The sequence below is a fragment of the Cotesia typhae genome, unplaced genomic scaffold, assembly GCF_013202065.1.
Source record: "Cotesia typhae breed Kobodo isofemale line unplaced genomic scaffold, CoteBio_Ctyphae contig_123, whole genome shotgun sequence".
In the NCBI taxonomy this organism is placed as follows: Eukaryota; Metazoa; Arthropoda; class Insecta; order Hymenoptera; family Braconidae; genus Cotesia; species Cotesia typhae.
In genome coordinates, this window is record NW_027423715.1 from 65,726 (window position 1) to 78,946 (window position 13,221).

The window sequence follows — 13,221 nt, forward strand, 5'->3', positions numbered from 1 at the left end:
AAATATATTTTATTACAGCATTACTTTCTACACTCATCAGTAGCGGACTGTTGAGAAGTAATAATACAAAAATAAAACATATATGTTAACAATAATGACCATGGCATGATGATAAATAAAAAATGATTTTTCTTGTATATACAGGTGCGAGGAAGCTACTGAGCTTGAGGCGCATCATCATCGACCAACAGCAACAGCGACGATGGGTGTCGCGGAAGATGACACACCGTCCTCGTTAACCTCTCATCCTAATGCCAATCAAAATAACCTCAATCAAGAAGGTGAGTTATAGTTACTATTGTCATTATCACTATTTATCAATTACTAATTACTAATTAAATTTCATTGATTTAAACTCAAGGTTCGCTCATTAATTTTTTTATTTTATCTTTTAACTTTGTAAACAACAAAATAATAAGCTACCTTTTAAAGCGTCTTTCGGTAGTAATTGACAAATACACTTATTGAATAATAACATTGACATACAATTAAAGTCATTAGATGCACAATGTAGTAACTGAAGACGTCATTCATGTAATATCTATTCTTAGAAATTCTCAGTACATAGTATTACACCGTAAATTGATATGTTAAATTATTATCCAGTCATACTTATACGCTCCCGTACTATGACGGTTTATTTTTATGTATTTAGAGCTCGGACTGTTTTTATTATTTTGTGTCTAAAGAAACTATTCGCGGTTTAGTTAGATCGATGGATAATTGATTTTTTTTTTTTTAACTGAACTGGTTTTTATATTTAAGGTAATTTACACGTGTCATTGAAACACTTCCCGTTTCACCATTATTGAAACTTCCTCAATTCACTTGCACTCTATTGTTACTCCATTGTTTTTATTATGTTGCTTAAAAAAATTTTAATAATTGCTGAAGAAACAAAAAGTCATTTCACGGATTAAAAAAAATCATGATCCTTGTTGTGCAAGACATTTTGTGGTTAATCCGTGACTATTATTTTATTACATTTATAAAAAACGAATTACGTGTTTGGAAATTTATGGTTAGAATATTAGATAATTGGGATAATTGTTTGTTCAATTTTTGTACATTTCATAAAAATTTAACTATTAAGTTGTCATTATGACTCAACATTTAAAATTTTGCTATTTTCCGACTCTGTTTGATGAGTTGGTTCAGAAAGTACATGTGATTCATAAAGTTGATAAATGAATGTATAATTTCCAGAACTAAATTAATGAAAAATCACTGATTGATAGTTAATAATTTTTTTTAAATTGCAGTTTTTTTTCTTTAATTAGTGAAAATAGTCACGATTTGAATTAGTAGATTTTCCACTAACTGAAAAATGATATTTCACAAATAAAATAATTATTTTTCTATTAATTAGATAGTGAATATGGATGCGATTATTTTCTCAATAGGGGCATTAATTTTATTGCCAAAACTTATTTAAAAAAAAAAGTAGAAATTCCGTCAGAGTAAAATCAATTCGTCCAAGCTATAAAGTTTCTTCTTCGTCCCCTAAAACCTTAAAATTCGTCAAATAAAAATCTATTGATCAGAAGAATTTTATTTTTATCTTAAAGAAATAAAATTCCTGTAAAATCACTTTTTACTCCGAGAGTTTTCAATAAAATTAAATTTTCACTTTTACATCAGAAATAAAAGACACGATGTATCCGCCAAAATTCGATTTCCGTCAACCGAACTCTTGCTCTATTGCAAATGTTAAAAAATTCAAAACTTACTGATGCAAAACATTATCTTTTATCCCTGAAAAATCTATCACAATTTCCGGTGAAAATTTTTCGTGTAAATTTAAATATCTTAAAATGTTTTGTGTATTTCGACTAGTAACCGATATTCCGTGCGTCAAAGTCATGAATAATGCATTGTCTAGTGATTTTAAAAAGAATAAAATTATTGAATCACGTATGATGATTTTTTATGAATAAACATACATCTATTAATATGCAAGATGAAATATTTGTGACAGTAATATAATAACAAGAAAAAATATATAGTTACCGATATTTACGGTGGAATTCTGGGTCAAGTGCGCTGTCTCATGCTGAAGCAAAAGCAAAGGATTGATTTATTCATCGGCGTGAATAAAAGCTGGCGTCATGTTCGTTTTTGAGCATTTGTATTCATATTTGGTATTATATTACTTTTTTTTTTCTTTTTGATAAATATATAAATGACTGCAGACGCAACTAAACGATTGCTTCCATTAATCGCGATATGATGCAACGCTAAATTCGCGGACTAAACGCAGACGTCTACGTCTGATGAGTATCACATTAGATGACTCCTATTTAACCCATTAAATACATGGATTACCGAGTATATATAGGACTTTAGCATTTAAAATATCGTTTTATTTAACTTTTAATATTGCAATCTCTATATGGTGATGAATGCTTCCCATTATACCTCATACGACCTCTTAATAGTTAATTGCCTTAATCTAATAATACATTTATCTGTCTTTTCATCCAAAATTCAAGCAAAAAAAAAAAAAAAAACATTTAATACCAAATTTAATTTTCCAACACTTTTTTTTTTTTTTTTTTTTTTTTGATTGACCTCGTTAAAAATAATTTATTTATTAAATAAGCGCAACTTTTTAATTTGATCAAAATAAGCTTGTGGTTAAAAGTAAAATCATAAATTTTTTTATTTGCACAAGGGTTGTTATTTTTAACAAAATACTTGAAGATTAAAAAAATAAATTGCATTTAAAGTTTAAGTTTTAGCTCACGAAGTTATGACTTCGTTTATTCAAGATTTTTTTTTGCAAACAGAGGAATTAATTTACGGAAAGAACAAACTAAGTTAATTCATGAAATATTTATTTACAAAAATTACTGAGTTTAAATTTTATTTGACAAATAATTATTATAAATTTAAAATTGAAATTCTGAATTAAATATTTGCAATTAAGGTAAAAAAAAATTTTTAACCATTAAAATTGTATTAATTGAAATAATATTTTATTTTCATTTATTAATTGCTGTTTTTATACAACTGATATAAAATTAGCTAAGAAAAGAATAATTTATAAAAAGAAATAAAAGGCAAAAGAATTGTTTTATCACTGAAAAAGAATATAATAACAATTCATGCCGACTTGAGCAAGAATTTCTTTATTTTTTATACTATGAATGTTGAGTTTGCTGTTATATCAGTCTTTTTTTGTTGTACATTATATTATATTATACATCCACACACTCATATAAAAAACATATAGACGTACACGTGTGGTATATAATAAATTTAAAGTCTCGTGGGACATGGGAGATAGGAAAGTTGACGATAACGGGAGATAACGTAAGGTGGGTTAATATTAATACCCTCAGCTCTTTACGACTAACTAAATAGTCGTTGTTTTGATTATTACTTTATATCTACATTCGTATAATACCCATATGTACACACATATATTATTATAAATGTACACTGTAGAAGTTAAAGTGATGTGAGATGTATTAAATGGGTATAGTATTTAGAGAGAAAGGTAAAATAAGGAATGTTTATTAAATGTGTGCGTGTACACCTGTGCTCTTGATTATTTGATAACCAGTATAAAATTTTTAAAATAAATAATAAAAAAGAAGGCGGTCTCGCGAGTCGCTAGGATCTTTGCATAATAAGTTTTCCGGGATTATAAATGAACTGGAGCATAATGCGGTATTTCGTTGACCGACTTTTATATACAATACAATAAGACTTGGTATCATTAATATTTTTATAATTAATAATCATAAAAATTAAATATATTAAAATAGTAATAATAATTTATATCGATTCAAAATTGTAGAGAATTAAATACAGTTTAAGTTGATTACATACGAGTTTAATTTTTATATTGTTTCATATGAAACATTTTATAATTTAGAAATCAATGAAAATTATTTTTAATGTGTTCATTAAACTCTTTTTTTTATGGGCATTGAACTTTTGTTTATAAAAATTATTATTATCATTAAAAAAATTTTATTTCGAGCTATAAATTAAAATCATAATAAAGTTCAAATATATTTTGTTCGGGGTACTTTTTTTTATTACTTTAAGTGTAAGGTATTTGTCATAAAGTCTTAAAACAGTTATGACGTAATGTAAAAAGTTTAAATTTAAATAAATGTTAAATGTAAATGTTGAATGCTGGTAAGCCGCAATACCTACTATAAGTAATAGTAGTAGTTGTAGTAGTAACATAAGCAAGAAACCTCGAGTGCAAAGTAAAATCATTATTTTCCACGTGTCAGTCTGCCATATGGAATTATGGTGATCATTTGGTACACCTGACGCATTTGTATACTACTTTTTTTTATTTTTATTTTTATTTCTATCCGCAGACTAACGTATTTAATCCTAAAGTATGATTGAAAGCTTTTATGTCTCCCTTATTCCGCTATAATACGGTAAAAGTATTACTGCATATGCTCAAAAATATCCTGGCAAATTAATATCAATTTTTACGTTTGGATTTTATTTTTAATAAAACTTAAAAAAAATTTTTTTTTTTTGTTATGAGCAGGATAATTTTTTTAATTTTAACAATGCATGGTTGTAAGACAATTTAACTATTAAATTACAATTTTATCATGTCAATGTCATGAAAATTATAAATATTTAATTTCAAACTTTAATATAGAGTCACAGTTGATGATTTCTTTTATGCAAATAAACTAAACAATTTCACAATCACGAATAATTACAATTTATAATTCGCCTGTTTTAATATTTATTATTATTTTAAGAAATTATATAATTTCATTTTTATTCTACATATTTTATTACAACTTTCAATGAACCTTGAACGGAACTCAACTTAAGCTTAAATGATTAAATGAAATTCAATACCCAACTTAATCGCTTGTTATTCGATCACAGAATTATAAATTCTAATAAAATGGCTTAGTTTTCAGAGAGCTTAAAAAAATATTTTCGTTGTATATTAGACCATACATACATCTAGTCTGATACAAAGCAGCAAACCAATAACAAATAATAATTTTTATTAGTTCTAGAAATAACAATTCAAATGAAAACAAAAACTTTATTTCAATTTGGACCGAAAAAACTGGTGACGCAAATAATAAAAAATATTTCATAAGACCATCATATATACACTATACAACATGATAAATTCGCCGTAAAATAAACCCTGGAGGGAGAGAGTGGGAGATTGGATCTTGAAATTAAAAATATTTTTTTATTTAAAAATATAAATTTGAAATAAAAAAGTAAACAATAATAATTATTATTGGTTTATTTATAAAGATAAAAAAAAAAACAATGTATATTTTAGGAGTGATTGTTAAAGAGAGAGAAAGGTGTAACTTGTTGATGTGTCTACGTTGCGTACAGAGCGCTGTGTCGACTTGGATTGGAGTAGAGAGACTTGAACCAAGTGTTTGTGTTTCTACTATCGTTAGTCTCACGGCGCTCGCTGCAAGTAACACAGCGGAGGAAGTACCAGTCGATTTCATTTCAACTCGCGGTATCGGTACTTTTCGCGGTTAATTGCACTTAAATTAGATTATTTAAAATTTTGATAAATTTAATGAGTTGAAGTAATTAGCGAAAAAAATAAAAATAAAAATAAAAAATTTTTTCTAAGTAGAAGAAGTAAACAGCGAGTTGCAATAATATTTAACAGTTTAAATCGAAAATCGTGAAAGCGTTTTCAAGCGCACGCGCACTATTAAACCGGTGAGTGGGAAAGAAAGCCGGGTCTAAGTATTGGATATTGTGTATTACTGTTATTTTTATGACAATAATAACAATTGTTTGTTTAGCTGTGTGCTTGTTTAGTAAATAAATGGTCGAGTAGCTGTGAGGACAGTGAAGTAGTCGGAGTAGTTAATTAGGAGACAACAAATTGTCGGTAAAAACGCACCTGGTTATTTCGGAGCGAATCGAGTTGAGCTGCAATGTGACATTATATGAGGAGTAAAAAGACATTGATCCACGGAAAGATACAATAAGAAATGAGTTTAATGACCGACAATCGCTTTAAATGCGAGGCGTCTCGTCTACTTTTGCTGCAACAACATAAACAGCTAATACTTGTGCGACATGTTCACTTAGATTCACCATTTTCAGCAAATGTACGCGTAGCGTACCATTTGTACTAATTTATTTACACTTATAAATTCTTACATGTATCTATACACATGTACGTAAACTTCAGAGTGCATCGCTGTAATAATAATACAGTTTGGCACGTATTGCGATTGGTCGCGGTATGAAACAGCTGACTCTATACTTGTATTAAGGAAAAGCGGAAATTCGATCGGGCAACAAAGAATTTTCGAGGTCACATTGTCTTCTTTGTTGTTTTTTTTTTCCTGCTTTTTAAAACTACTAACTTTGGTTGAATTTAATTGCAATTACAAGGCAACTTGAACCTTTTTACTGCAATTGTCTTGGTGGTAAAAATACATGCAAAAATTTTCACACTTACGTAATCATTAACGTGACGGAGCTTTCGTGAATGGCCTTCGTGTAAATTGTGCGCGAGTGGCTCATCTATACTTAACTCATATATTTGTATAAATATATATGTGTGTACAGATGTACATGTGATTTACAGATAGGTCGATGGATGTATGAGTATGTGGTGATATGTGAGTGTTACTTTGGCTCATCGGCAGTGTCAACACAGTGGTTGTTGCTCTCAGTTATATTATTGTAACTCACTGATGGAAAGAGATATAATAATAATAATTGTTAGTTATTAATATGTGATCGTTTCAAAAGTTTATACTTTATTTTAAATATGTAAAAGTTATTTTATTAATAAGTGTTGAAATTTATAAAATTTTATTTTTATTTTACATTAAAAAAAAAAATTTTAAGGCCTGTTGTAAAATTTATGAAAATAATTTATTTGGAAAATATTAATATAATAATACTAATAATAATTAAAAAAAAAAAATTAATAATCGTTATCAGTTTTTTTATCAATGTCTTATCAGTTCTATATCAATTTATCAAATGTGATAACAAATTGCGATTTTACAAGTTGAATTGTAATAACAGAGTTGTGATAATAATTAAGAAAAAAAAAAAATTAATAAGGAAGTAAAACAAAGTGAAGTGCAGGCAGTGATAATTATTAATTTTTTTTTTATTACTCCAATAATTATCGGGTGATTTTTTGATGCCGTTTTTGTTTTGCGGTTTTGTGTTTAACTCGTCGGACGACGAGACACGTGAGATGCCGGTAGCGTCAAACAACTACTGGCTTCCGGAGTCTGCTAAAATAATAAATCTTCACGCAAACTCAGCTGGGTGGATGTCGCCGTACAGCAGAGTTCAAGGGGCAGTTGAGCATACTCGTACTCCGGGTAGCGAAGGAGAAGGTGGAGGCTTAAACAGCTCCAAAGAACAGCAACAGTGTCGTGATGTGAACAAGGTGGAGTTGGAGGGTACCCAAACTGACACCGGGAACAACGTCGTTAATAAAACTATATTTGCTAATAATAATAATATCAATAATAATAGTCGTAATAACAGTGGTATTACTTGCAATAGTAATGGTAAAAATCATTTGATTAATAATAGTAATAATAATAATATTGTTAGTAATAGTGATAAACATAATAATCACCGTAATATTGGTGGTAACAGTCATAATGGTAGTGGTGTTGTTATTTTGGAGGGATGCAAGCCGAGCACGACTACTGCAAGAAGATTTTTGAGGTGGTTTGGACGAATTGGACAACCTGTTATGGAAAAATCAGGTCCTTATTTTATTTTTATTTTTAGTCTTTTTTAATTATGGATTGATTAACGTTTCTTTGGTAATTGTTTAATTTAATTTTGCGGTGCAGAATATTTTAATTCATAAAAAAAAATATTTAGAATTTTTTATTAAATGTCAATTTTTTGATGAAAAAAATTTTTTCGAAAAATTTTTTAATGTTTTAAAAATGGTAAATTGTAATTTTTCACGGCTAAAAATTACAATTTTTTAATTAAATTTGATAAAATTTTACGATTGACCTTTTTGCTTACAATTATTAAATAATAAATTTATTTTGTAACTATTATGAAAATTTTTCCACACTTGATAATTAAAATTTAAATGATATAAGTAAAAAGTAATAAAGTAAAGTTATTAAATTTTAACATTGTAGAATCAATTGAGACATTACAGCTGTTAAAAAAGTTATAAAAGTATAGATTTAAAGTCTCGAAGTATTTATATATTTCAATGTCACCTTTAATCCAAGTGACAGTCTAAGGAAAAGTATATTTTTTCTTAAATGTCATCGGCTTTTTTTTTTAATCAATGTAATTTTAATTTTGTTGCTTAAATTATGAAGTCGTAAAATATGGGTTGTCAAAATTTTAAATAATGTAAGGGCTGTATAAATAATTAAAGACAAAGTATTTAGAGTCATGCTTCAATTTCCTGTTGGATCATCAGTTATTAATTACCAAAGTTAAAGCGTCATTTTGGATATGACAGCCGATAACTCAGTGACAAATTATCGTGTAGACTTCGGCGAAGCTTGGATTGATAGAAGAAAAATTGATATAAGACATTAATAGAAAATTTTACTTCAAAATTTTTTTGGAGTTGAGAATTATTTATTTATTCATCATTCAAAATAACAAAATATAAATTTAAGAAGTAAAATTATTGAATTTTAAAATTCTTCAATTTTAAAAAACTCAATTTATAAGATTCTGACCAGACCAGGGTTCGATCCTGGGTTCTCCTGCGCGTAAGTTTCTTGATCGTCATACGTAGCCACAGTCAATCTACTAAAGCATTATTTAATTAAAATTTTCCAATTTAAAATTTTTTTCTCTTTATTTTTTATCTTCAATTATTATTATCAATTCTAAAAGAGCAATTTTACCGGAAAAACAGTGTCTATTAAATTTCAGCCGTCCATAAATTTGCGGAACTGCATAAAAATAACAAAACACATAGCTTATTTATTTAGTTTATTTTTCATAGCAATCAATGAATAAAAACTGCGCAAGCTCATTAAATGCGGCTAATAATGCTTCTACTACATTATGCTGGGTGATGAATCATTAATGCAAACAAACGTTCTGTGCACTAAAGTCTAAGACATCTTGAGTTTTATTCTGTGCCTTCTAATCGCGTGCTTAAACTCTACTATGCTATATATACGGTACACTCTGGTATTACTTAAATAAATTACATATTTATACATGAGTAGCATGTAAACATGTTAAATTGTTTGGTCATCAATTCTCTTTTGACCTCATCATTATTTTATACACGTAAGCAGTGTTGTACGTAAATTAACGTTATTTTGTAATTTTTTACAGTTGATTAGTTATTTTTTCAAATAAAAAACCTTTTTTATACTCGTTTGCAATAACAGAGTAGTAAAGTATACTTTTATCATCGATTATTCAAATAAATGGGCAAGAAAAATGATAATATCGATAACTATGGGCTAATAGTATTTTTGTGTCATGACCTAAGATTATCTGACCTAGAAATCATGCCGAGCTAATTTACATAATTAATAATTTAATTCATTTGAACAATTTTTTCTACCGACAAAAAATGAGTATTTTTTTTTTTAATAATGTTGACTCGCGCCGGAAGAAATAAATGGACAAATTAAATTTAGATTTAAATTTCTTCCAATTAAGATATTTTATTTTTCCTTGAGACACGAGTATTAGAGGGGCCGAGACTTAACCACTAAAGAGCATGATATGAAATAAAACTAAAAAATGTTATTTTGAAAATGAGATAGTAACGTAAGTGCCGTTCATAACATAACGGAGTAAGAGCAGCCGCATGTAAATGCTAGCGGAACGCTCGGTAAATTATTCCCGTGAGCCATCGTGATCTCCGGTTGTCGAGGTAACTAGGCCGGAAAAAGGGATAAACCATTTACAAACGTGATAAATTAATATTTTGATGTGAGGGAAATCAAAACAATTATAACGCTATTTATCAATAATGTAACAGCTATTACAAACACGATGTAATTTATTTATATATGCTAGTTTCTTAGTTTTAGGAAGTTTAGTTATGGTGGATTTTATTTTTTAATAATTATTTTGCAAGTAATTTTGGATTGAAAATTTTTTTATGAAACTTGGATTAATGAAAACATCCGTTAATTTGTAAGCATTACTAAATGATTGGTAATTAGTATCATCATAGCAATATCATTTTTTTAATTTACTTAAAAATTATCAAATTCATAATTTTCGGCAGTCATATAGTCACTTTCTTATTTCTCCATGGAAACATATGAATCATTTTACATTACACTTGGGGCTATTAGTTTTTAAAAATATAAAAAAATCATAAAATCTTAAAATCTGAGTGATTCATAAGAAGGAGAACTGTTTACAATGAAAAACATGTGTTTAATATTTCTAATACGTTTTATGATGTTATGCATATGTCTACATTTTAATCTCAATCAAAACCGTCGTTAAAATTTCATACATCATATATAACTCAACCGAAGAACCATCTCCTTATTAACACACAAAACATATCTGTATTAAATCGCATTTACAAAATAAATAAATTAAGTTAAAAAATTTTAAACATAATTTCAAATTAAGTTCCACGTTGCTGACTCAATTTTTTAAACATCAATTTATATTTAATTTAAAGCGTTGATTATTTAGAAATAAGTTTTTTTAATCATTAAAAACTATTCAAATTTAATTTTTCAATTACAATTCGTTTAATGATCTTTTTTTCTCAAACTTCTTAGCAATTCTATGCACCCAATTTAATTTTAAAAACCAAGCTTAAGAATTCTGATGTAATCTTGTGCAAACAACGAAATCCCGATTCTTCTTTGTAAAAATTGGTTAAGAATCTTTAGAGAATCCGATGTTTTTATAAGATTGTATCAGAACTTTTGAAGAGAAAATATGTCTGCAGATTTAGCCACGATTTCGTGATCAAACTATTTAGTTAATAGTTTAATTTTTTTACCAACGTTTAATTACAAAAAAAAAAAAAAAAAAAAACTTAAAATGATATTACAACGATATTTAATTTTAAAAAATCTTATATTAAAGTTTTAATAAAGACAATCAAATATAATAACTTCAAAAATTATCATTTGCCAGAATTGTCCAAATTAAAACATCGAAAATTATAATTTGTTAATTTGTTGAGTAAAATTTACAATTTAAGCGGTCGATTATAATTGCATAATGAAAAAAAGTAATTATATTATCTCGTATTGTAATAAAAATTTTCATTTAGTAAATCAACTCACATTTTCCAACCGAGTTTTCTATACAATACTTTTTTCTCCGCTCAATCCAACAATACAGTTGTCAGACGTGAGCTTGCCGCATTGTTGCCTTAATTTAACTTTAGATAATTCAAAAATCTCTCGTCACGTGATTTAATAACTTTTGTTAAAGTTGATGCTTCAGGTCGATGACGTAGTTTTGTAAAAATAAGCTAATACAATATCTATTTTATCTAAATAAAATTTTTGTTAACTTGAATTTCCACATAAGTCTTATCTAATAATCAAACTCCACGCACGTTGATAATCGTGTCACTCGGTAATTACTAAAAGTTAATAAATTTAAAGAGTAGGCGGTTAATTTAAATATAAACATGGTCTTTATGTGTCAACATTTTCCCACAATTTAAGTACCGAGAATAGTACGAGGCCTAGTCTGGTCTTCATTTTCTACCCACCTGTTCATTACAACGTGATTACACAATGACGAGTACGATAATAATGATGATAACAAAACCGGAAAAGCTAGTGCGTAAACATTATTCACTGATAAAGACAAACGAACATATATTTTTTTATTATTTTTAACTTCCTTTTTTCTGTATACACTGTACACACACACACACATGGATAGAATAGACATTATTACAGTAAGTCTGAATATAACAGCACTAGCACGTATGAGACATAAACAAGTCAATGATCTTTATGTAATTTTATTGCACTGTTGTTGTTATATAAGCCCCTAAAGTTATTATCTTTTTATCGGAAGAAAGTATGTATAGTTGAGTTAAGTTGTGATGTAATAATAACACCTATTATCCGAGCCATCCGGATTTTGTTAATATTTACATTTATATTAACAGATTTACTTATACATATTATTGAAGACAATATTTAAATTTAAATAGGTACTATAGCATACATTTATCTACTCGATACATATCGCTGATTGATTAATAAGTTAATTTATTTAAAGTTTAAATAAATATGCGCAGTCGAGGTTAAGGAAAATATGTTGATCTTCTAGGTCATTAAATATGTTACATAAAGTGTTGTCGTATGGTAATGAGATGATCTAGGCAAGCTATATAATATAATACACTGTACTATGTAATATATACTATACTAGTGCCGACGAGATAACTCCCGTATCACGATTTACAGTTTTTATTTTATCTAATTTTATTAGAGTCAAGAAAATTATTCAATTATTTCTTCAATGGTTAGATATTTGTCGATCGAGTTATTTTTTGGGTGGGCTCAATTATAATTTGTTACTAATTTTAACTTTTTTTCGAAAAAAGTCTTCAGGGAATGATTGATCGTTAAAATAAAGATCAACTCTTCAGACAGAAGAGTATTTATGAGGTAATTACACAGTGAAACGATTATTTTCGGGTGTAAAAACATGTAATTGAGATATAGTGATGTAATGACCTCATTTTTGTTACACTCTTTGAGGAAGAAAAAAATTATATGATCATCTTTAAGCAATAAATTATTAGGTTATTGGCTTTTGAAAGTTATACTATGTGACAAAAAAAAATGTGATGGCTCAATTAGAATTTTTTTAGATAATTTTAAATACATAATTGCAGATAGTGATTTTGAGAGCAAAGGTCTCTTAAAGAAGTTTCTTTAAGAGACAAAAAGTTAAATTTTTGACCCTTTTTTCTTTTTTTTTTTTGATAATAAATCAATTGTTATTTTTACACTAAAAAATAACTAGTTCATTCAAATAAAAATATTTTTTCATTTAAGAATTTTACAAATTCGATGAAGTGAAAAAATAGCGTTTTTTAAGTATTTTGTAGAAATTTGTTCTTAAACCAGCATCAAATTCTTAAAATAAAAAAAAATTATTGTTATTTTTTGAGAATTGCATTTTTCGTTAAAAAACTAAATTGCATTTCACAAGAATATAATATTCTTAAACAAAGTTTTCAAATTTCTCAAGTTAAAAAAACGAGTCCCAAGACAAAAAATTCTT

At 27.3% G+C, this 13,221-nt stretch overlaps 1 protein-coding gene and 1 long non-coding RNA gene across 3 annotated transcripts in view; one reads left to right on the plus strand and one right to left on the minus strand.

The window, feature by feature from the left end:
- Trc (Serine/threonine-protein kinase tricornered) overlaps positions 1 to 13,221 on the plus strand; it is a 68,738-nt gene that overhangs the window by 6,710 nt on the left and 48,807 nt on the right. The window contains exon 2 of one of the 2 annotated variants that reach the window (XM_074257919.1): positions 145 to 281. In XM_074257919.1, the coding sequence (XP_074114020.1) occupies positions 145 to 281 (137 nt within the window). Of the gene's footprint in view, positions 1 to 144; positions 282 to 6,938; positions 7,740 to 13,221 lie in introns of those variants that run through there. The other variant, XM_074257915.1, reaches the window with a different exon arrangement.
- Positions 7,296 to 11,889, minus strand: LOC141537120 (uncharacterized). Its single transcript, XR_012480861.1, has 3 exons — positions 11,250 to 11,889; positions 7,607 to 7,721; positions 7,296 to 7,433 (listed from the first exon to the last, which is right to left on the minus strand). It is a non-coding gene; the product is annotated as an uncharacterized LOC141537120 (long non-coding RNA).